Below are 23607 nucleotides of genomic sequence, written 5' to 3'. Positions count from 1 at the left end.
TCTCAAAGTTAAAATAGTTTTGTGAGGGATGGGTGGTGGCACACCTTGCTGAGTGCACAATCTATTGAATGCAAAGACCAGGTTCATTTCCTGGGCCCCTGCCTGCATGGAAGAAACTTTACAAGTGGTGAAGCAGTTCTCTCTCTCTCTCTCTCTCTCCTCTTCTCTCAATTCTTTCCCTTCTTCCCTTCCATCTCAATTCTTCTGTATACATCCAATAAGTAAATTATTAAATAATAATTCTGTGAGTTTCCATCATATGTGTAATTTCACTGTGGCTTTTTATCTCTTACACATACAATTAAAAAAAAACTGCTCAAACTTTTGATGACAAAAAATATCATAGAATTTATGAGTGCAGTTTGAAAAATGAATTCAGAGCATTTCTATTTAAATACCTAATAATACCTGTCAATAAAACTGAGAAAAATTTTACTATGTTGGATAATAAAATAAGGCAGTATAAACTTATATTTTTAAAGAACGTTCCCCAATTTCAATACTGTTCATTTTTCTCTTGATTGAATTAAACATGTTTGAAATACAAACCAAAGGAGTGGTGTATATTCTCCCTAATCATTTTGAAAAATGAATGTCTGATAATTTTTAAAAACTTAATTTAACATTGAAAACAATCAGAGCATAATTTGAATGTACCTAGAAACTATCTTTAAAAAAAAGTTCACATCTCAACCATATGTGATACTGGTATGATCCCAGCACCACATGGCCACTACATAGATGATGAAGTAGTGTTTGGTGTCTTTCCCTCTCTCCTCATTGTCTATCTTCCTATCTCCTCAGCATCTCTTTTTTGTATATAGAATAAAAACATCTGGCTGGGGAGGCCTTTTGATGACACAGTGCATGCTCAAGGCATTCAGTTAACTTCTTAGTGTTTCATAAGAAAATGAGGAAAATCAGAGTTAGCAATAGATCCAGAAATGGCACAACTATCAGACTAGGATAACACTAGCAATCATTATACTCCATATGTTTAAAATGATAAAGAAAACCGAACATACACAGATGAAAAAAAATGTTGAGGTGATATAGTGAATAGTGTGACATGTCTTATCAATTTCCCTTTTCTTGTCTGTGCACTTTTTTCAAAGTTTCTGCCTTGATTCTGACTACATGGTGAGGCTGAATAGTAGTGGCTGAAAAGTAAGAAATTTAGATTGTATACTATGAATCAGTCTGAGAGATGTCAACTGCTACAGTGAAGCACTTACATCAGTTTGATTTCTCTTTATTCCTCTCTTTTCCTCCTGAAGTAAATTAATAAATCTTTTTTAAAGAAAGAAGACATACAGTAAATAAGACAAAATTATTGTTAGTATTAGTTAACATAATTTCCTCTGGGGATTGATCGAATTTCAATAAATTTACTTAGTAATTTATAGGGGAGTCGGGTGGTAGCGCAGAGGGTTAAGTGCACGTGGCACGAAGCTAAGAATTGGTGTTAAGGATCCTGGTTCGAGCCTCGGCTCCCCACCTGCAGGGAAGTCGCTTCACAGGCGGTAAAGCACATCTGCAGGTGTCTTTCCCTCTCTCTGTCTTCCCCTCCTCTCTCCATTTCTGTCTGTCCTATCCAATAACAATGACATCAATAACAACAAAATAATAATAACTACAACAATAAAATAACAAGAGCAAAAAAAGGAAGTAAATATTAAAAATTTTAAAATAATAAATTTATAAATACAGTTTTTAATTGAAATTGTACTAAGTTATCACTGACTTGTATTATCATATAACTTTCTGGAGTAAAGATTTTTTTTTTTGATATTTTCAAATAGAGGGGCCAGTGGTGGCAGCTTCAGCTCAGACATTACAGTGTGCCAGAAGCCAGATCAAGCTGCTGGTCCCCGCCTACAGGAGGGAAGTTTCATAAGTGGTGACAGTGCTGCAGTTTGTGTGTCTGTCAATCTGTTTATCTCCCACTTCCTTCTCCACTTCTCTGTCTTTATATAAAATGAAAAAAAAATTCAGATAGAAGATGGGAGATAGAGAGACAGAGACAGGAAGAGAAGAGTTTCTCCACCATTCAAGAAGCTTCTCCATTTCAGACCATCCCAGGATTTGAACCAGTTTTCAAACTTCATAACATATGTGCTCTACCAGGTGAGTCACCTACTGAGACAGATTCATATTTTGTAATGAAAATATTTTGGTCTAAAACCGACATTTGTAGCCATGTATGTGACTCAACTGTAGAGCACAAGCTTGCATATATGAATCTCTGGGTTGAGACCCTGCATTGTATATACCAGACCAGTACAATGTTCTTCTTACTCTCTTTCTGTTTCTTGTACTCTGTTTGCCTTACAAAATAAATATTAAAATGTTTATTTAATAATTATGATAATAATTTAAATGTCTGAATACATACTTATTTCACTACCTTTTTTTTACATTTTTAAAATTAATTAATTTATTTCCTTTTTTTAATTTAAGAAAGTAGACATTAACAAAACTATAGGATAAGAGGGGCTACAGTTCCACACAATTCCCACCACGCGATCTCCATATCCCATCCCCTCCCCTGATAACTTTCCCATTCTCTGTCCCTCTGGGAGTATGGACCCAGGGTAGTTGTGGTTTGCAGAAGGTGGAAGGTCTGGCTTGTAATTGCTTCCCTGCTGAACATGGGCGTTGAATGGTTGAGCCATACTCCCAGATTATATTACTTTATTTTTATTTTATTTATTTTCCCTTTTGTTGCTCTTGTTGTTGTTATTGTTGGATAGGGCAGAGAGAAATGGAGAGAGGAAGGGAAGACAGAGAGGGGGAGAGGAAGAGCGACACCTGCAGACCTGCTTCACTACTCATGAAGCCACCCCCCTACAGGTGGGTAGCCGGGGGCTCGAACCAGGATCCTTATGCTGGTCTTTGCACTTTGTGTCACGTGCACTTAACCCGCTGCGCTACCACTAGACTCCCCTACAGACATTTTTTAAGGAAGGTTATGATAAGATAGATCATTCTGAATCTAATATTAGACATTTTGAACCACTTCTATCATGAAACTGTGGTTCAATGACTTGTAATAGCTCTGAGCTACAGGAGAAAGTTTTGGAAATGATTCTAACCGACTGTGATCGACTGATTTGTTTGCTTTGGATCTTAATAATGAAAGATCACAAATTGATCTGTACTCATAAATCAATATAAAAAAAGTGAAATGCCACGGAGAAATTGTTCATTCTTATGAAGTTTAATTTCAGCCTATAATAGGAAAATAAATTAATTTGAATTTATTATATAGACTCTGATGTGCTTTAAGATTTCTCAGGGACATTAATGATATATGATCTATATTGACAAAATAATACTATAACTTTTAATAAAGAAAAAATAACAAAGCATGCAAACTGAATAAAACACATTGTATCATGTGTAGATAAATTGACATTTTGTAAACAAACACCAACTAGATTTAATACATGTTAGAACCAATTCTCACCACTATTGTAGGGTTTCTTTTCCTTTAACCTTATTTATCATAATCAAAATCACAAGGGAAAACTGAATGAAGATACTACATTCCTTTCCTAGGTAGAATATTTATGATTCTGTTTACTCCATGCTTGTACATTTGGGTTTGATGAGTCTTTGAAGTTAATCCAAAGCACATTTTCAGACTTTCGCATCTTAACCAGTGTGTTTATAAATACCTAAATTATAGAGTTAAAATTCAGCCTGATCTGATTTCTGAAAAGTCATGGTTTAATTGACTGGTTTTATTTTGCAGCTACTTTAATTTGCCTTGCCAAACATTCTACTAGACATGTTAATGAGATATGAAATGGTCATAAGTCTGGGAGCCAGGAGGAAAAAAAATGATAAGCAAAGGTCTAGGAAGTACGCAAACCACAGTATCTGTCCACAGGATTTAGGAATTCATTGCATGAGGCAAAATAATTATATTAAAGTGATAGATTGAGTTTCGGTGATGTGTCATTCTTCCTAGTGACACATAAGGATATAACATAGAAATCAAGAATTCATGGAGAACATGGTCTTGCAAATTTCAATTCAATCATGTCCACTCATTCCATTTTATTCTAAGTCACTCCTCTGCATTATTTTGAATTTGCCAAATTTAGCTAGAAATTTGAAGAACTAAATTTGGGAGATTCAGGATTTTTATTATCATTTTTTTCAGAGATTATTCAAGTAACTAGATGATGTGATAGTACCCAAAATACATGACTAAGTATTCTATATATATGAAAATAAGCCAGAAAATTTATTAGTACTTAAATAAGTGTTCTTACCTCTTCATAGGTGAGACAAATGATTTGGAATATAGTTCATTGTAGCAAGAATATCTATCGTGATAGTAAGACATAATTTAAAACAAGCAATAATTAAAATTTTTCATCCACAATAAGGAAAAAAATAAGGAAAGGAAGTTATTTGTTAGTATGAGTATAGCAAACTGACCTCCACAAAGAAAGTTATATGGAAAATATTGATGAATACATAATAAAATATGTGTTTTATATAGTTATATATTAATCAATGTTTGTTTAAAATATACTATTTTGTTCAGAGTCTTTCAGCTATAAACATTTTAGACATAATACAGTTATAGACATAGGTGAGGAATGATTTCTCCTTTCTTAAGCCATAAACTTATAATTAAAATGAAACTATGGTAATAAAGGAAGAGAGATATATGTAGACTTTGAAATTAGAAACAGCTATAATAGACATTTGCTCATGTAGTAGGTACTGTGACTTCAGCTTCTTAAATCCACAGTTATTTCAATAGAGAGGCCACTGAAATGAGAGTGATGCATATTGGTGAAACAAAAGAATGTAAAGATTGAAGTGTGAACTCCAACAATAATACTGTAATGATTCTACAATAGAAATACTTTACTGTATATTAAAAATATCCAGTCTATATAAAAATTTATTTTCTTTATTCCTCTTAAAGTGATTGGTATTACTACTTTTCCTATTCATTATCATAGTGTATATAGTTACATGTTTATCTTTGTTCATGTAGCGTTAGATTATAATGATAGTCTAAAGTGCTAGTATTGCATGTAGTCATTTTAATTAAAAATAATTCCTGGAATTCACATTCAAATCATTGACAAGAGTTGAACCATTATTCTAACTCTAGGTCTTTATATCATTATACTTAGTACTTTGTGTATATGTTTTCCTGCATTTTTAAAATGTTTCCTTCAGTATGAATTTACAGTAGTGACAGCACAATGCTTCATTCAGCTTGTAGCACTTGGTTTTGTACCTGACTAGCTGTATGAAACAGGCAAGTTAATTATTATATCTAGATATGTGTAAAATGGAAATGATAGTAAACAATAAGTTAATATAGACAATATTTAAGTTAATATCTTTCACATACATAGAACATTTAATTCCTGAAAGCATTAATGCTATGTAAGACTATATATTTACAAAATTGTTCTTATAAATTACTATCTATAAGGATTTTATTTTACAATTAAGTAGTTAGCATTGACTATAATTTTAATGAGTAGATAAAATACAGTTTGAAAAAGTTTCAACTATTAGGCTTAATTGTTTTGTACAGTGTTTATGTACAGTCCATGATGGTAAGAAATTAATTTAATTGCTGCATTTTAAAAGACATGAAAGAGGACTTACAATATGTATGTAGCTCTGTAATATTTTTACAAAGTATAAATGGTTATTGTAGTCATAACTATATTTGTCACATATCTAGGTAAACCAGTGATGATTGTCACAGAATACATGGAGAATGGGTCCTTGGATAGTTTTTTACGTGTAAGTACAGTATTTTGTATTCATTCATAATATACCATATTTTGACATATATACATACACACATTTGTAAATAAGGAATCAACTACTAAGAAATACTAGCAACAACTTCTAATACTGTGGCAAGCAATTAGAAAATAAAATTTTAAAGTCAAATGATTTTTTTGTTTTTTATTGGGGAATTAATGACTTACAGTAGAAACAGTTGCTAGTACATGTGTGAAATTTCTCAGTTTTCTTCAAAATACTCTAACCCACAGCCTAGGTCCTCCTTCACTATCATATGTCAGGATATAAAAGCCTACCCTTATTCCCCTCACCCCCCACCTTGTGTCTTTTATTTTGAAAAAATATCCCAAGTCCAGTCCGAGTTCTACTTTGTGTTTCCCATTTCTGTTATTTCTCAACTTCTGTTCATAAGTTATATCATCCTATATTCATCTTTCTCTTCTGGGTTACCTCACTTAACATGATTCCTTCAAGTTCTATCCAAGATGAGGTGAAGAAGGTGAATTCATTATTGTTAGTAGCTAAATAGTATTCCATTATGTATATGTACCACAACATTCTCAACCACTTATCTGTTGTTGGACAGCTAGGTTGCTTCCAGGTTTTGGCTATTATAAATGGTTCTTCTATGAACATAGATATATACATATCTTTTTGGATGAGTGTGTTTGGCTCCTGAAGATGTGTCCTCAGGAGAGAAATTGTAGTAGGGTCATGAGGTAGGTCCATTTCTAGCCTTCTGAGAGTTCTCCAGACTGCTCTCTAAAGGAGTTCTACCAATTTACATTCCCTCTAGTAGTGTGGGAGGGGCCCTTTGCCCCAACAACCTCTCCAGCACTTGTTGTTGCTATCATTTCTAATGTCTTTATTTGCCTTTCTTTGATAATCAATGACTTGAAGCATTTTTTTCATGTGGCTATTGATCCTCTGGATCTCTTCTTTGGTAAATATTCTATTAATATCTTCTTTTTACTTTTGGGAAGGATCATTTGAGTTTTTTGTGGCTGAGTTTGGTGAGATGTTTATATATTTTGGTTTATTAGTCTTTTGTCTCATTTATAGCATGTAAAGATCTTCCCCCATTCTGTAAAGGGTCTCTTTGGTTGGGTGGTGATTTCTTTTGCTGTGCAGCAGTGTTTTTTTTTAATCCAAGTAGATTAAATTCATTATTATTAGTCGTAATTTTATTATATTTATTTATTTACTTATTTGTTTGCTAAAGTACTGCTCAACTCTGGTGGTACTAGTGATTGAACGTGGGACCTTCAGTGTCTCAGGCATGAAAGCCTTTCTGCATAACCATGATGCGATATCATCAGCTCCAAATATCTTTCTTAATCAAGTACTTTAACTATTAATTTCTATTTAGTTTAAGATTAAATAAGAAGTCAAATATTCATTAACCATGTCTTGCTAGTTATTTATAATTATATTTTATAATCATAATTTGAAAATTGACACCTATTTGAAACAACAAAATAAATGGTGGTAAGAAAGAAAGTGAGCATTCAGTCAAACTATTATGTAAAAGTCTAAATCAACCACAGGTTTTTATTTCATCCTGTCTTCTTGACATTACAGTTTCTGAGGAGGAAATTTGTATGTGTTCTAGTGACTATAAAGTCTTAGTTGTGGCTGTGGGAGGCTGTGGGAGACAGTGGTTACCAATGAGGGTGAGGATGGGGACACAGATCTTTGATGATGGGAGTGGTGAAAAATAAACAATAAAAAAATCTTAGCTTTGAACCTGAGATCAGATATTGAGGTGCTTCTTGTCACAAAATATTTGATAACATCTCATTGCCATTTTGTTTTCTCCTTGTGTATTCATGTATTCACATATCTTATTAGGCCAGATTGATTAGAACTAAAATGTATATAACTGGTCTATTCATAAGTTTAGTATATGACATTTTAAGTAACATGTCTTTAAGGAATAGTAAAATGGTTAATTATACAATTTGAAATATTTCTCAGAAACATGATGCCCAGTTTACAGTCATCCAACTAGTAGGGATGCTTCGAGGGATAGCATCTGGTATGAAGTACCTCTCAGACATGGGCTATGTTCACCGAGACCTTGCGGCTCGGAACATCCTCATCAACAGTAATTTGGTGTGTAAGGTCTCTGACTTTGGACTTTCACGTGTTCTAGAAGATGATCCAGAAGCTGCTTACACAACAAGAGTGAGTAATGTCCTGTGTTTGATTTTTATTTTCCAATATACATTGCATTGACATGAAATAAGTATTCTATAGTTACTTCTCATTTTATTTCCCTTAAATAAAATGTATCCCTTGAAATACTGGTATTTATTCCATGAAGAGAGAAGGATATGCTTTATAAAGCTAGACCTTTCCCAATTTATCCTCAAAAATTATCTGTCTCTGGGTAAAGAGTTAAATCTACTAAGGAAATATTAGAGTATTATTTGGTCCAGTGTCACTAAATGAATACAATATGTCAGTTCTGTTCTGATCTTTAAAACATCTTTGCATGTAACAGGTCAGGTAGAGGAGTAGAATGGAAATTATATCAACTAATTCTGCATTAAAGTTTTTTTAAGCTGGAAGGAAAATTTAGCAAATTCTTTTTTAAAAAAAATATTTTAATGAGAATGAGAGAGATACAGAAAGACATGGCAAGAAAGACCAGAGCACTGTATTGCTCTGGCTTTTGGTGGTGCTGAGGACTTAACATGGGACCTTAGAGCCTCAGGCATGAGTCTCTCGCATAACCATTATGCTGTCTCCTCACCCCCAATTTAGCAAATTCTTAACCTTTCAACTTAAAGCAGTTTATCACACTACTTGTGATAGTGTCTGAAGTGTATAGTACTGTTATTATTTTTTTTAAAAAAAAAAGTCAACTGAGATCACTCAATGCACTTTGTGGAGACAGGAGTTGTCTTTTGCATGGGAAAGGTATTGGTGGGGAAATCCGATTTTTTAAATTTTGGTACTTAAAGTTATTCCTTATTTCTCACTATGCACGAAGTGTTCAAGCATTGACACTTTCTACTTTATAGTATGATTGTGCATCTTGTAAGCTTTGTAAAATGGCATAGCATACTTTGGGGTTCTTAAAAGTGGAAAAAGGGATGACATTTGTTGTTCTGAAAAGTTTTCAGTGGGGCCAGGTGATGGCACACCTGGTTGAGAGCACATGTTACAAGTCCACAAGGCCCCTCCTGCAGAGGGAAAGCTTCATGAGTGGTGAAGCAGGGAGGCAGGTGTCTCTCTGTCTCCCTCTCTATCTCCTCCTTCCCTCTCAATTTCTGGCTGTCTTTATCTAATAAATAATAAATAAAGGTAATAATAAAAATATATTTTTAAAAAGTATTCAGTGTTACAGACCCCATGAATGCTCTTGGGGGACACTTAGAAAAGCATTATTCCAATTAACATATTGAAAAAACCCAATAAATATTCTAGTGCTTATTAAATAAGAAAAAAATTAATATATTCACATATTGTGTTTTCTTTTTTCTTTTTTAAAATATTTTATTTTTATTTATTTATTCCCTTTTGTTGCCCTTGTTGTTTTATTGTTGTAGTTATTATTGTTGTTGTCGTTGTTGGATAGGACAGAGAGAAATGGAGAGAGGAGGGGAAGACAAAGAGGAGGAGAGAAAGATAGACACCTTTAGACCTGCTTCTCCGCTTGTGAAGCGACTCCCCGGCGACTTCTCGGCTTGTGAAGCCGGGGTTTGAACCGGGATCCTTATGCCCGGCGACTTCTCGGCTTGTGAAGCCGGGGTTTGAACCGGGATCCTTATGCCGGTCCTTGTGCTTTGCGCCACCTGCGCTTAACCCGCTGCGCTACAGCCCAACTCCCACATAGTGTGTTTTCAAGAAAGGTCTTGAAGACATACCTGCAGTTGTTTTTTCTTAGTTTATTTATTGGAAAGAGGCAGCGAGAAATTGAGAGAGGTGGGGGAGAGAGAGAGAGATACGTACAACAATGCTTCACCACTTGTCTGGCTTTCCTTCTGCAGGTGGAAAATGGAGAGTGGATGCAGGTTCTTGCACATTATAACACATGTATTCAGTTCAGTGTGCCACTGCCCAGTACCCGTAACTGCAGTTGTTAGTAAAGGTTAAAAAATATCATAAAAAGCACACTGGCTATATTATATATGGATGGGTATGGCTAGAGTATGTAACTTTGTCAGAAATTTGTTATTCTTGAGGAAGAAAAATAAATGAAAAATAAATATTCAATTTGTGACTTCCCATTTTATGAATTTCAGAACACAATTATGACACATTCCCCACTTATCAGTTGTCTTGGACTACTGATTTAATTTCCTTCATTTTAAAAGAACCATGCTATTATTGGTGAAAACTGTTAGCCACTGAATAAAAATTTTCAATCATTAAAAATATGAACTTTAGTTTTTAAACATACTAGCATTTTAATATATGAATACTTGCATCCTTATAATCATCTGGTTAAATAGATGAGATTCAAAATCCTAGCATGATAGTGATTAAATTGCTGTTTTACACATGATTTAAATATATTCTTATGTAATTTATATACTTTCTTCTTGTTTTAATTTATTGTATTAGTTATTTAATAATGATCAACAAGATTGTGAGATAAGAGGGGTACAATTCCACATAATTCCCACCACCAGAGTTTCGCCTCCCATTTCCTCCATTGGAAGTTTCCCTATTCTGTATCCCTCTGCGAGTATGGACCAAAGGTCTTTATAGGGTGATGAAAGTGGGAGGTATGGATCCTATAGTTGCATCTGTACTGGACATGGGCATTGAGAAGTTGATCCCTATACCCACCCTGTTTTTATCTTTCCCTAGTGAGATAGGAGTCTGGGGAGGTGGGGTTCAAGGACACATAAGTGAGGTCGTCTGCCCACAGAAGTCATGTTAACATCTGCAACTTAGTGGCTGAAAAGCATTAAGATATAAAGCAGAACAAATTGTTGAATAACCAGTTACCTAAATGTAAGAATATAGCAGGTGAGATTTAGGGTCTTCATGTTGGAAGAAGCTAGAAAGTCTACTTTAGGTATATTCCAAGAGGCCCATGACTTTACTAATTTTTGCCTGAGCCCAATAGCTAACATACAGGTGGGCTTTAAATATTGTCTAAGAAGATGATATCAGAGTTGAGAATAGGACTAGAAAGCTGGATCAAGACAAAGAGTGGCTCCCAAATATGGAGAAAGTACATAAATACTGCTAACTATAATGTAAACTCCATTTTGACCTAGGGCCCATGTGTATCCATACTTAGCATATGAGCCTGTGCAACCTTTGCATCACTGTTGGTCTCAACTCGCATTCCATGATCATAGCCAGGAACATTCTAGGCTGTATTCATTTCAGGACCCGTCTTCTTTGAGTAGCAGAGAATGTTGACCAAGCCTCCCTTCAGAGAGTGGGGCAGTTTCTAACTGTTCTATCATTGAGGGCAATGTCCTATAGAGGCCCACAAGAGGGTTTATGATATTGTTCCTGATGGAGATGACCAGTGATGGTGGAGAGAGGGGTCTGTTAGAGGTCTAGGCTCATCATATCTATGTGGGAACCCCACGATTCCCTTAATAGGGTCCTGGATGATGGGGTGGCCCAGTAATGACCAAAAGGGCCATCAGTAAAGTATATCAGTCCCTTGTCCTTATCCAGCTTTTGTAGTCTTTACTTTGTCTGACAGGGCTAGGCTTAGAGTAATTGAGGGAAGTGAAATAAAAAGTAGGTGAGGAGGGTATCTAGGTCTAAGTAGAAACTAAGTACTGTGGGTAGCTTTTTTTTTTTAGGTCTTTCTACTTACTTTTGACACTTCTGAGTCACTGTAGACTATTGTGCACTGTTACTTTAAGGTTATATACTGTCTTCTAAAGTCAATTCACTTCTCAAACTCCTACTTTGACTTAGGGCCACAATTATTACATAAATTGGAGAAATTAGATAAACTAAATAACTTGTTTTTTTGTTTTAGTATGAATAATTGGAGTTATCTTATAATTTCTGTTCTGAAGATGCATTCTGAATAATTAATAATTGGGTGAGAAGATTATGCCTTTTCTCACATTGTCTTGTGCCCAGTTTGTACCTATTTAATTCTTAGAAGATAGACAGAAAGAATGATGATAAAGTGTCCATGCTAACAGAATAAAATTTATGCTACATAATAATTACTCTTCTTACATTATTTATATTGCAAATATTTAGTATTAGTGGTACTGACTGATCTGACTTCTTTATTATATTATTTCTTTGGAAAATTCAAAGTGCTTGAAAATTTCAAATAAATTTCTGTGACTTTTTCAAAAAATAAATTACAGATTACAAATACATGTATACATGTACATAAATTTCTCACAAAAATTGATATGGAAACCCTTTGAAAAGCACTGTGCTCATATTAGAATATATGTTTAACCTTATCTCTATTTTCTCTGCATTGTATGCATCAGATGAACTAATTTAATGCTTTATTATTTATATTTAATTTCCTGGATAACTTTTGAGTAAATTCAATGCAAGCTGTAGATTTTCTGGTATTTTCAATGATTTTTATGTCTGTCACATAATGTTGAGAAATCTCAAAAGTTCAAGGGATAGGCATTTGCTACCTAAGAAAATCATCTGTCTCTGATCTCTTGTGGCAGTCAACATCTGCTGGAACAATTTCACTGTGGCCTTTAGATTTGAACTACTTAAGATTTGAACATATGCTTCCCTTGGGAGTATTCTTGGATCGCCCTTCAACTTGGTGTCTACTGTTATCTACAGTGGATGAAGTTTAGTTCTTGACAACAGATAGATGCTAAATCCTGAGTCAAATGATTTATCTCAGTAGTTCTGCTTCTAACCTAAGAAGTCAATATTTGCCTCCAGGTTAAACACTCAATTACTTAGGGTTTACAAAGATAAACTCTCTAAAGTCCTTTGTCACTCTGAGCATGACCTGACAGAGCTCACAGGAAGGCCATGAGAACTATGGATCAGCAAAGCATTTTCTAAATCAGCAGGGAGAGATTTGTAGTTATAATTAGGGGAAAATTAGGGCAGCTATGAGATATTATGCTTAGTGTCCAGAGAATTCAGCAATTACCCTCCCTTTCTTTAGAATTCAAGACTTGAAGATCTCTCACCCATGGTGAGTGAGTAGACATTATTTAAGTGATTGAAACATTCAGGCTTTTAGCCAAATGTCTCATTTCAATTGTCTAAATTCATTAATCTTATGGAACTGGATTGCAGGATCTTTAGAGAATAGAATTACTTGGTGATTACTGCTTTACTGCTGTTTCTGGACAAAATGAACATGGTTTTTGGATACCTCAACTAATCCTGGGTTAGAGTTAGGCAAGTATGCAGTGCCACTGCTCAGAAAGTTCCTATATACCTACCTGTAAAAATTATATTCTTTTTTTTAATTCTTTTTTATTTTTTATTTAAGAAAGGATTAATTAACAAAACCGTAGGGTAGGAGGGGTACAACTCCACACAATTCCCACCACCCAATCTCCATATCCCACCCCCTCCCCTGATAGCTTTCCCATCTCTATCCCTCTGGGAGCATGGACCTAGGGTCATTGTGGGTTGCAGAAGGTAGAAGGTCTGGCTTCTGTAATTGCTTTCCCAGTAAACATGGGTGTTGACTGGTCGGTCCATACTCCCAGTCTGCCTCTCTCTTTCCCTAGTAGGGTGGGTCTCTAGGGAAGCGGAGCTCCAGGACACATTGGTGGGGTCCTCAGTCTAGGGAAGCCCGGCCGGCATCCTGATGACATCTGGAACCTGGTGACTGAAAAGAGAGCCAACACATGAAGCCAAACAAATTGTTGAGCAATCATGGACCCAAAGCTTGGAATAGTGGAGAGGAAATGTTAGGGGGTACTCACTGCAAACCAGTGCACCCCTGCTTTCAGGCATACACTTTGCAGTAGTTTACGGATACGTGTGAACATATGCTCTCCCTCACAGAAACTGGTGTATATCTATCTAGGTTTGGGGACTTTGTCAGAAAGTGAACCACCTGAGATGGAATTAGAGTATACTATGAAAGGAAAGGTCTCACCCGAGTAATGAAGTTGAAGGGTTGTCATTCCACACGTGAAGTCTCTGGACACAGTCTGAAGTGAAGCATGCTGAGGTGGCAATTGTTGTGTTGGTTAGGTTGTGATCGGCAGATGCAACATCATTTGATATGGATTGGGAGAGGCACACGGGAAAGTGGGCCCCATCCAAGGGCTCCAGGACTGGGGGAAGTAGAGGTTCCAAGGTGGAGATGTGAGGTTCCCGTGTTTCCAGAAGATGTGGTTAGAGCTCAAGCCACTAGCAGCTTCTCAGTCTGCCATTTTCTGGGAACCTCCAAAAATTGTATTCTTTCCCTTTAATTATTCTTAGCAATTCTGTAGAAATACATCTAGATATGATGTACAAAATACAAGCAGTTTGGTTCAAAACCAGGAACAGCACTTTTCCTGTTCAGAAACTGCCTACTCTCCCATTCTTGAAGGTGTGCTCTCTGTTTTTCATAAAATCCATCTTAATCCTTTTTTGATTACAAAAAAATTAGTATTGTCTTTCAGAGTTCAGAATGATTAAAATTGGAAATATTTGCAAACTTCATATGTGTGTGGGCTAAAAAAAAAGTTGAAAAAGCCAAGGTTTGTAAGTCAAATCAGCTGTTAGAGATAGAAAAAAAAAGCTTAACACAAAGTCACTTTTTTTTTTGTATCCAGTGAACCTAAGTTTATAAATCAAGATATGTTCACAAAGAAGTTAAAAAAAATGGCTAAAGTTAAATAGTAGGATCAAGCTAATTCCAGAAACCAAGGTTAACAAGTCACACTAAACCTGAAAATTCATGTGAATTAAATAACCTTGAGTTCCCTGGCACAGAAGTACACTGATATACATGCACACAGAAGACATCAGCACTAGGAGGAAGTGGATCTAAATTAGACTGAAAATATGAGAAGCAGATATTACCTTCTAAGTGTTAATTTTGAAGTGGAGATCCTTAAGCAACTGAGGATTTAGACCTGTGCCATGGGTATGATTTGGAGCTTGTTCCAAACATTTGGAAACATTCCTGATATGAGAAACTTCCATGTGAGTATAGAAACTATGATATGTAAATGATTCATTTTAAAATCTTTTTCTTCTAAAATATACTTCTTCAAAAATCATATTAACTAGCTAAGCTTCAAACTATGAATACCCAGTGATTTTTACCATTAAACTATAATTGAGACTTTTCACATTTTGAATTAATTAATAAGTTGAATTAAAATAGTTTTACTGTCAAAGAAAAAATGTACAAATGATGATACCATTTTTGTCATAAACCCAAATATTTGGAGAGTCATTGAAACATATGTTTAGCAATTATTTGAAAAGCATCAAAAACTTTGATATGTCTTCTATATAGAAAAACTGATAAGGCAGGGCTAGAGCATTATTTCAGTGACTTAAGTACTGAAATTTAGTGATAGGAGGGGAGTAGGAATTTTTGTGATCACAATAAACAGCAGAAATGGGACTGAATTATGCAACAATATTTTATATAAAATTTAATGAAATGGACTTGTGTATTCAATTAGTATTGTTGTTACACACTCAGTTTTACAGATGCTCAGTTTGAATATCAAGATTATTGTAAAAGTGAATAAATAAAATTTATGGACCCCAGCCTCATCCCTCAGTTATATTTCAGAATCAAATTGGGCCTTCAAGAACTCCTGTTTATTGTCTGTACAAATGTCATTTATGCTTTTGTAGATATAGACACTGAAAATAGATGCTTGTTTTCTATTAAAATATTTGGCTATTGATAAAGAAATAAATGTGTAGTTTATAAAGCTAGTTAAATTTCACTATTTATAGTATTATCCCATCTTTTATTTTTTATTTATATTTTTTAAATTTTTTTAAGTTATCTTTATTGATTGGATAGAGACAGAAATTGAGAAGGAAGGGGGTAACAGAGAGAGAGAGAGAGAGAGACACCTGCAGGCCTGCTTCACCACTTGTGAAGCTTTCCCCCTACAGGTGGGGACCAGGGGATCAAACCTGGGTCCCTGCTCATTGTAACATGTGCGCTCAACCAGGTGAGCCACCACCTGGCCCCTATCCCATCTTTTAAGAGATGGAGAGAAACAAATTAAGTAGGAAAATTAAATGAGAGGGAAAATCTTAAACGATGATGTTATATTTTAAAACTCCTATATCAGATTACTTCATATGAAATTGTCCCTCTATAGACAAATTGGTGATAAAAATATTGTGTGTAAGTAATAGATACTTAAGTAATTCCAATCAGTTTGATAAAACTCCAGATAAATCTTGGAGCCCATTTGAGCAGTTACCTTTCCTTTTGTCACAGACTATCTAAAGCAATTGTTTTCAAGAAGGGACCATTTTACTTTCCAGGAGATATCTGATATTATCTGGAGACACTTTTTGACAGTCACATTTGAGAATACACTAATTGAATCTAGTAGAATAATACAAAACATCCTATAAAGCATAGAACAGAAATCTTTCAACAACAAAAGCAAAACTGATCTTGATTAATAAAGCTACTACAGAAACAACATACTCTAAAATTTACCGACATATATAGAGAATACATAAAAGATGAAAACTAGGATTAAATGCTTCTCTCAGGTACTTAATATTGTCCTATCTATACATAGTTATTAATTGCATGAGGAATGTAGATTTATGCTACTGGAAATAACTTTAATATTTTGTCTTATTCCCTGATTGGCAAAGACCATCAGGTCCCCGCCACTTAAAATGAAAGAAAAATAACCAATTTGAAATAAAACTTCAGGAGAGATTCCCAAGTAGAAAAGTTATTATAGGATTTAAGAAAGGTGAGTGTATATGCTGTTCTCTTCAGTATTTGTTCAGTGATAGATGGTATCATTTACAAGATGACTGGCCAGCAGCAAGGTGAGAGTCATGAATCTATGATTATCACTTGACTCTTGGAGCTAAACCAATCAGTCTGAAATGCTACCTGGAAGCAGGTAATAGAAATCTTCTAATTAGAAAACTGAATTCTTCATGAATATTGAACATATTCTAGGGTTAAAATCTAACAACCTGGGGGCTTCAATAAAAGTACTGATCAAGGCAAAGAACATTTATTTACACCTTTTTCTTACTAAAGCAGGACTATTCAGTGCGCACAGGCCATATCCTGTTTGTGATATCTCTTGGTTCAGCACCGTTAAGGCAACAGCAGGCTAACGAAAGAGCTGATAAATCTAGGAACTTTTTTCATAGTAACATTAAATTCTAATTTTAAGTTGATAATATGGCATGCCTCATGAATAATGATATAAATATTCAACTGGCTCCTGGCAGGAAAAAAAAAAAAGGCTCCCTGTCGATGTACTCAGGCATTTATTCAGAATTAGTTGTATGGGAACTATATAGAACAATGTGAACTATGAATTGTTTGTTGTTGTTGTTATTGTTTTTCTATAACTAAAGCATGTTTTTTTTCCCTTTTCTTTATACTAATTTTAAGCATGTGAAGTAACAAAATAGTGAGATGGGACAGTAGACAAAGAAACATGACTACACACTTACACACTAGAAGTTTGATAGCTGGAAAATTTCTGGATAAATTTAGGGAACATTTAATTTTGAAACTTCTGCACTAGTTGAGCTAATCTGAATGCCTCTCATTTGCTCTGCTAAATTACTTTGTTGCACCACAAAGCAGCACATTGGGCTTTGATAGAATTAGGAGGCAGAGGGTAACTCTTGACTTCAGATTAAAAAAAATTTTTAAAAAGAATGACAGTTTTAAAAGGATATATCTGATATCTAGAGTTTTTTTTTTTGTTAGATCACTGGTAATTACAATGGTAATTAATATTCTCACTCACTCTTGTAAAAACAAATAAATAAAATAAATTTAGGCTAAGGTAGTCTCAAAAAAGAATTAGTGTAACCAAAAAAGTGCACTGAAGGGGCCAGGCAATGGTACATCTGGTTAAGAGCACACATTACAATGCACAAGGATCCAGATTCCAATCCCTGGTCCCCACCCGCAGGAGGAAAGTTTCACCAGTGGTGAAGCAGGGGGTCAGGTGTTTCTCTGTCTCCCTTCCTCTCCCTTCTCAGTTTCTCTCTGCCTCTATGCAGTAACAAATAAATAAATATTTTTGTAAAAAAAAAGTGCACTGAAATTTATTTGATCATAGAGTTTCAGAACATTGTGCTACAGTGCTCAAGGAGCCAGGCTCAAGTCCCTAGTCCCCACCTGGACGGGGAAAGCTTTATGAGCAGTGAAACAGGGCTACAGATATCTCTCTCCACTTTCCTCTTGGTTTCTCTATAAAGAGGACATTTACATAAATACAATTTTTAATAGAGACATACTCTGTAGTATATTCATACCTAACAGAATCCTTCCAGAATATATATCTTCTCCTTTGTGCTTTGATGTCTGCCATTTCCCTCTGCATCTGGGTGTGTGTCAGCCATGTTCCTTAAGTCTTCATTATGTGCGATAATGAAGGGACGATGCCAGTCATTTTTCTGAAATTTGACAATTGCAAAGCTGGGACTAGTACTTTCACATTCCAAAGTAGCAAATGTTTAGCCTCAGCAAAGCTTGATACTTCACACCTAATTGTAGATTGTTTTCTCTAAATTGATTTCTTCTCCCCCCTCCCCCCGTATTCTCTTTCCTGTCTTTTACTTTGGTGCAATACACCAGCTCCAGTCCAGGTTCTGCTTAGTGTGTTCTCTTCTGATCTTGTTTTTCTCTAAATTGATTTATTTTCCCCAATTTTAGCATTACTTCAAACCCAGTAAAGTAGCACTAGGTGCGATATCAATAGAACCCATATCGGTGGATATGATTTAACATTTTGATAATGTGAAATATCTGACATTGTGAACTAAAAGCTGTCTTGTTTTTTGTTTGTTTTGTTTTGCTTCCAGGGTTATTTCTGGAGCTAGGTGCCTGCACCATGAATCCACAGCTCCTGGAGGCCATTTTCCCCATTTTGTTGCCCTTGTTATTATTGTTGCCATTGCTGTTGTTGTTATTGTTGGATAGGACAGAGAAAAATCAAGAGAAGAAGGAAAGACAGAGAGGGGAGAGAAAGACACCTTCAGACTTGTTTCACCATTTGTGAAGCGACGCCTCTGCAGGTGGGAATCAGGGCTTGAACCAGGTTCCATAAATCAGTCCTTACGCTTTGCACAATGTGTGCTTAACCCACTGCGCTGCCATCCAGCCCCCAGCTATCATTTTTTTAGTTGTTGCTCTCCCCAAAATTATAAACACTGTTCAAGGCTCAATTTATATGTGAGCACCTCAGTCTCTAGTGAGCATCTCTCCTCTGTTCCATATTGCAGGAGGCGCCACCACAGCCTTCTCCAGTGAAGTTCCTTGAGCTACATGATCAGCACCAGCTGGAGATGTTTAGAATGCAGACTCTGTTATATGTTAACTACAGAATCAGAATTTCCTATTTAGTGGAAGCAAGCCCCGGTTGATGCATATGCATTGTAAAGTCTGAGATCCAAAGCACCACTTATGCTTTCTGTATTTAGTTATTCACAGCAACTCATTACCATTCCTATTTGCCTGATATTTTCCAAACAGAAGACCAGTATAATATTTATAGTTGTGTCACCTGGAGTGACCAGCATAATATGTCCCATATGGCTGCTACTCAACACATATTTATTAAATGAATTTATTAAACTGAGAGGAAATTCCATGGAAGTGATACCTTTGTGTCTGCCATAACTCATAGAAATAATATCTTCCTCTGGACTGTAAGTTCTAAGGAATATGGTTATTATATCTATCTTGTTCCTATGGTCCCTACCTTGCATGTGGAATATATTTCAGAGATTAGATAAGTTGGGGCACTGAACAAATTAATCATAACGGTTAGCTTAATACATAGTGGTTTTTTTTAATGAGAACATTGTTCAGCATTGGTTTTTGGTGATACAAGGACTGAGGATTGCATCTGGAAGCACAAAGCTTTGAGCATGAAAAGTCACTTATGCAAACCATTATGATATCGTCTCAGCCCAAAGCATTTTTTATTTTATTTATAAAAAGGAAACATTGACAAAACCATAGGATAAGAGGAATACAACTCCACACAATTCCCACTACCAGAACTTCATATCCCATTCCCTCCCCTGATAGCTTTCTTATTCTTTAACCCTCTGGGAGTATGGACCTAAGGTCATTGTGGGATGCAGAATGTGGAAGGTCTGGCTTCTGTAATTGCTTCCCCGCTGAACATGGGTATTGACAGGTTGATCCATACTCCCAGTCTGACTCTATTTTTCTGTAGTGATGTGGGGTTCTGAGGAATCTGAGCTCCAGGACACATTGGTGGGGTTGTCTGTTCAGGGAAGTCTGGTTGGCACCATGCTAGCATCTGGAACCTGGTGGCTGGAAAAAGAGTTAACATATAAAGCGAAAGAAGTTGTTGACTAATCATGAACCTAAAGGCTGGAGTAGAGCAGGTGAAGAGTTGGGGCGGGGGGTCCTCTGCTTTGTAAGTGTAGCTAATAGGCGTATTTTAGTTATATTCCAAAGGGCCTGTGGCTATACTGAAATCTGATATGCAGGTGGATCCAAGTTATTGTTTGGGGAGATGATGTCATGGTTGGAAAAAGGGCCAGAAAGCTGGATCAGGGAAGAGAGTAGCTCCTAAATATGGGAAAGGGGTATAAATACTGTTGACTGTAAACCTCATCAATTTGATGTGATCTGGGGCCCATATTCAGCTTAGGAGCTTATGTGACCTCTGCATCCCTGTAGATCTGAGCTCACATTCTGTGGTCATAAATAGGAGCATCCTAAGCTGCCCCAATATCAGGACCCATCTTCCTCAGCTGTAGCATAGAGCATGTTGTCAAGCCTCCCTTCAGAGGATGGAACATTCTCTATTGTTATTGATCCAAGTTGAGAGCAAGATCCTATGGGGGCCCACAAAGGGGTCTGTTTTGTTGTTCCTGATAGAGATGATGGAGAAATGGACTTGAGTTCTCGGTCTATAATGTCTGTTTGGGACTCTCAGGACTTCCCAAATAGGGCCCCAGCTGTTGGGGCAGCCTAATAGTGACTAAAGAGTCATCATTAATGTAGGCCAGTCTCTTGCCCTTATTCAGATTTTGCAGTCCTTGCTTTGATAAGGATAGCTTGGGAGTGAGTGAGGGAAGTATAATAGGAAATAGATGAAAAGGGTATCTAAGTCTAAGTAGACACTATTTCATTATGAACTTCATACTGACTCACTGCAGACTATTGTGTACTTTTGCTTTCAGGTATATATATTTGCCTTAATTTATGGATACATGTTAACAGATGCCTTATCTCATGGGACCTGGTCTATATGTATGTTTTGGGACTTTGTTAGAAAGTGAACCACCTGAAATGGAATTAGAGGATCCTATGAAAGGAAATGTCTCACCCGAGTAATGAGGCTGAAGGCCAAAGACATTTTTAATAAGTCTAGTTTTAAGGTGGGGGAGATGGCACAAATGTTATAGAAGGAGATACTCATGTCTGAAGACCTAGTTTTATTCTGAATGCACTGAGTTAAGTGCCACACATGATTGCTTTTTTATCTATTTGGAGCCACTCCCACTCTCTCAGGCATAAGCCTTCCTGTGCCACATACACTCCCTCTCTATGAGAATTTACAGGTCAAGAAATAATTTATGTTCTATAGAAGTATTAATTCAGGAGTCGGGCGGTAGTGCAGCGGGTTAAGCGCAGGTGGCAGCAAAGTGCAAGGACAGGCGTAAGGATCCTGGTTTGAGCCCCGGCTCCTCACCTGCTGGGGAGTCTTCACAGGCGGTGAAACAGGTCTGCTGGTGTCTATCTTTCTCTCCCCCTCTCTGTCTTTCCCTCCTCTCTCCATTTCTCTCTGTCCTATCCAACATCGATGGCATCAATAATAACTACAACAACAAAAAAAGTATTAATTCATTTACATTCTAAATTAAAATATTACTTAGTGAACAATAAGGCTGTTTTGAAACTGTGAAGATTGATTTGAGATCATTCGTTCAGTTCTTTTTAAAAATATTTATTTATTTATTCCCTTTTTTGTTGTCCTTGTTATTTTATTGTTGTAGTTATTATTGTTGTATTATTGATGTCGTTGTTATTGGATAGGACAGAGAGAAATGGAGAGAGGAGGGGAAGACAGAGAGGGGGAGAGAAAAAGACACCTGCAGATCTGCTTCACAGCTTGTGAAGAGACTCCCTTACAGGTGGGGGGCCGGGGGCTCCAACCGGGATCCTTACAGTGGTCCTTGTGCTTTGCGCCACCTGCACTTAACCCCGGGCGCTACCACCCAACTCCCTATTCAGTTCTAATGTATGATTAGCATGTCTACATCAAGTTTTTTTTTTTTTTGCTGAAAATGACTATCTAATATGTGATCATTATTATATAATATTATATAATATTGATCATTATTATATAATACCAATATTTAAACAATTTTAAGTTTTGACTTCCATAATTTCAAAATTCTCCCAAATTGAGTGGGAGTAAATATTGAAGTAAATTGTATACTAGTTATTTTTGCTTGGATTAAGAAGGTAAAAAAAAAAAAACAGAGTTGAGGGTGAGACTAATATTATTTTGCAGATACCAACCAAGGAGATTCAAAATTGTGCTTATTAAAAAAAAATTGTGCTTATTTGACAACAACAACTGTATTGTAATTCATTAATACCCAAATAAAGTAGCAGTGGCAGTAGTAATAGTAGTAGTGGTAGTGATGGTAGAGGAGGAAGAAGCATATCAAGCAATTTCAGCAGAAGCCCACATTTCATGTTGGAAGTCAATGCCCGGATAAATTAAGTCAAGATTCTTGTTTTAATGTATATCTTTTATACTTTGATCGTGTGTGTTTGTGTCATTTTATATTCGAAGGGAGGGAAGATCCCTATCAGGTGGACATCACCAGAAGCTATAGCCTATCGCAAATTCACATCAGCCAGCGATGTATGGAGTTATGGGATTGTTCTCTGGGAGGTGATGTCCTATGGAGAGAGACCATACTGGGAGATGTCCAATCAGGACGTAAGTATTTGCCGTCTGTGAGTTATGGGTTCAGATTAAGAGATCAAGCTGTGCAAGGAAGTGAAGCATAATGAAACCAGGTGGCTTCCAGTTTGTGACACTGAAATAGAATACTTGAAAGAAATGAATTTTTTTTTCAGCACTTGTAAGGACATTCATTAAGTTGCTGCTATGACCTTACATGTTCCCCTCGAACAGAGGCTTAAAAATAGGGCAAAAAAACACTTGAAATGAAAATGCAATGAAATATGTGACTAAGAAGATAACCTATAGATACCAGGGAGTGCTTAAAGTACTTTTTCTATAAAATTGTTTCTCTATAACATTAGTAAGACCCATGTATCTGCCATCCTTTGTAGATTTAACTAATGCATCCAAGCCAACATTTTGTTTACTTAAATGTAGCATTTTCCAAAGACAGACAAAACAACCACTCTCAAGCATGTTGTTTCTCATAATGTATTATACTTGCATGTGAATTTTGTTATACAAACTGAAATCTGGTTGAAGAAAATAGTCTTTAACGTCCTATTATAACTGTGATATGATTTTTCAAAGGGACTTTTTGTTTATATAAATTTTGTTTTGCTAATGCTTAGTATAAGTATGCTATTGGCATCTGGAATCAGCACTCAATGATTTTTCTTTGTGCTTAGCCAGAAACTGTGAGTATGATCCCAAAGATACATAAGAAGGAAAGCTTAGATGCTTTTAGTCATTT

At 35.9% G+C, this 23607-nt stretch overlaps 1 protein-coding gene across 3 annotated transcripts in view; it reads left to right on the top strand.

Annotated features, from left to right (window-relative positions):
- The window catches only part of EPHA3 (EPH receptor A3), a 323878-nt gene that overhangs the window by 281586 nt on the left and 18685 nt on the right, over positions 1 to 23607 (top strand). For all 3 annotated transcript variants that reach the window (XM_007536015.2, XM_060172106.1, XM_060172107.1), the window contains 3 exons: positions 5732 to 5793; positions 7777 to 7986; positions 22737 to 22886. In XM_007536015.2, coding sequence (XP_007536077.1) covers positions 5732 to 5793; positions 7777 to 7986; positions 22737 to 22886 — 422 coding nt within the window. The remainder of the gene's footprint in view (positions 1 to 5731; positions 5794 to 7776; positions 7987 to 22736; positions 22887 to 23607) is intronic.

This window comes from Erinaceus europaeus, chromosome 14, assembly GCF_950295315.1.
Source record: "Erinaceus europaeus chromosome 14, mEriEur2.1, whole genome shotgun sequence".
Classification (NCBI taxonomy): domain Eukaryota; kingdom Metazoa; phylum Chordata; class Mammalia; order Eulipotyphla; family Erinaceidae; genus Erinaceus; species Erinaceus europaeus.
The sequence above is the reverse complement of the archived record's forward strand: the minus strand, read 5'-3'. Positions and strand labels throughout refer to the sequence as shown.